General features: G+C 43.1%; 2 protein-coding genes across 2 annotated transcripts in view; both read left to right on the top strand.

Annotated features, from left to right (window-relative positions):
- LOC118754699 overlaps positions 1-402 on the top strand; it is a 14432-nt gene extending 14030 nt beyond the window's left edge. Inside the window, exon 4 of the mRNA XM_036489590.1 lies at positions 26-402. Within this exon, the coding sequence (XP_036345483.1) occupies positions 26-402 (377 nt within the window). The remainder of the gene's footprint in view (positions 1-25) is intronic.
- An 84-nt stretch (positions 403-486) lies between these two features.
- Positions 487-1080, top strand: LOC118754690 (uncharacterized protein K02A2.6-like). The gene has a single exon (XM_036489580.1). It carries the CDS (start codon positions 487-489, stop codon positions 1078-1080), a length of 594 nt encoding a protein of 197 aa, XP_036345473.1.
- Positions 1081-1439: the final 359 nt, after the last annotated feature.

The raw sequence follows: 1439 nt of genomic DNA, 5'->3' as shown, positions 1-1439 counted from the left end.
ATTTACGAAATTAAAAAGCTTTTAGTTGAACTGGAAGAAATACGCAGTATAGAGTTGCTTCCAATAAGCGATGAACGAGTTATAGCGATCCAGAAAGAGACTAAGGCCGATGTAACACTACAGCAGCTGGCGTACTTTGTGCTAAATGGGTGGCCAGATAAGAGGTCCAAAATTCCAAACTCCGTCAAGCCGTACTGGTGCTATCGCGAACAAATAACTTCGGAAAACGGGTTGCTTCACAAAAGCGACAGAATCATCGTCCCTGCGAAGCTGCGCGAAGACATATTACGCCGAGTTCATGCCAGTCATCAAGGTACTGAAGCAAGTTTGAAACTGGCCAAAGAGTCAATATGTTGGCCAAATATCAATGCCGATATTAAGAAGTGCATTGAAAGTTGTTAAACATGCATAAAATTTGACCAGTCGTCGAAAAAGTTGCCGATGCAATCACACGAAATACCGCAGATACCATTCAATCGAGTAGCAATGGATATTTTCGAAATAAATAACCCGGTCACCAACAGGAAATCAAAATACTTGGCCACTGTTGATTATTTCTCTGACTTCTTCGAGTTAGATGAGCTAAAAGGTATGTCATCGAAAGAAATAATTGAATGCTGCAAAAGAAATTTTTCAAGACATGGCATTCCAGAAATCATTGTATGCGATAACGGCACGCAACTAGTGAGCAAGGAAATTTTAAGCTTTTTTAAAAGTTGGGAAATAAAAGTGACAACATCCTCTCCAAGGTACGCGCAATCGAACGGCAAAGCAGAGTCAGCAGTTAAAATTGCAAAGCGCCTCATTAAGAAAGCTTTGGACAGTGGCGAGGACGTTTGGTTAGCCGTGCTCAACTATCGCAACACACCAAATGCGATTGGTTCAAGCCCAGCACAAAGGCTTATGTCACGCCGTCTCCGCTCGGCGATACCAGCGCATCCAAAAAAGCTCCTACCAGAAGCACAAAAGAACGTACATGACAGAATTATGCGAAAACGTCAAATAGCTAAATCGTACTACGATCGTAATGCTAAAACGCTGCCACACCTGGAGGGGGGAAAGAAGTTAACGTCAAGTTAAAGGACAACAACGCAACTGCAGAGCGGGATAAAATTCAAGAAAAATTTAACACTCGCTCTTACATCGTCAATGTGAAGGGAAGCTTGTATCGTCGCAACATTCAAGACATCAGTAAAGAGTTGCCGAGCGCAACTGAATGCGAAAAAATCACTAGTGCAGAAACTAGAGAACCGTCAGCCCCAGACAGTTTCGCAGCAGCAGCCTCCGAGCAAAGCGAAATCTGTATTGACGATGAAGACGAACGCGACAATCAACATCGTTTTAAACGCAACCGACGTTTGAGTTCAAAGTCAGCAGCTGAGCGACCAAAACGCAAACGTAACAAGCCTAATCGTTTTGGCTATGAATTAACACTCTCG

Source organism: Rhagoletis pomonella, unplaced genomic scaffold (assembly GCF_013731165.1).
Source record: "Rhagoletis pomonella isolate Grant_MI unplaced genomic scaffold, Rhpom_1.0 Rhpom_scaffold_00002, whole genome shotgun sequence".
Taxonomy (NCBI): Eukaryota; Metazoa; Arthropoda; class Insecta; order Diptera; family Tephritidae; genus Rhagoletis; species Rhagoletis pomonella.
The sequence above is the reverse complement of the archived record's forward strand: the minus strand, read 5'-3'. Positions and strand labels throughout refer to the sequence as shown.

Excerpts from the sequence above, each read along its gene's own strand:
- LOC118754690 (XM_036489580.1), top strand. The coding sequence starts at position 487 with ATGGATATTTTCGAAATAAATAACCCGGTCACCAACAGGAAATCAAAA.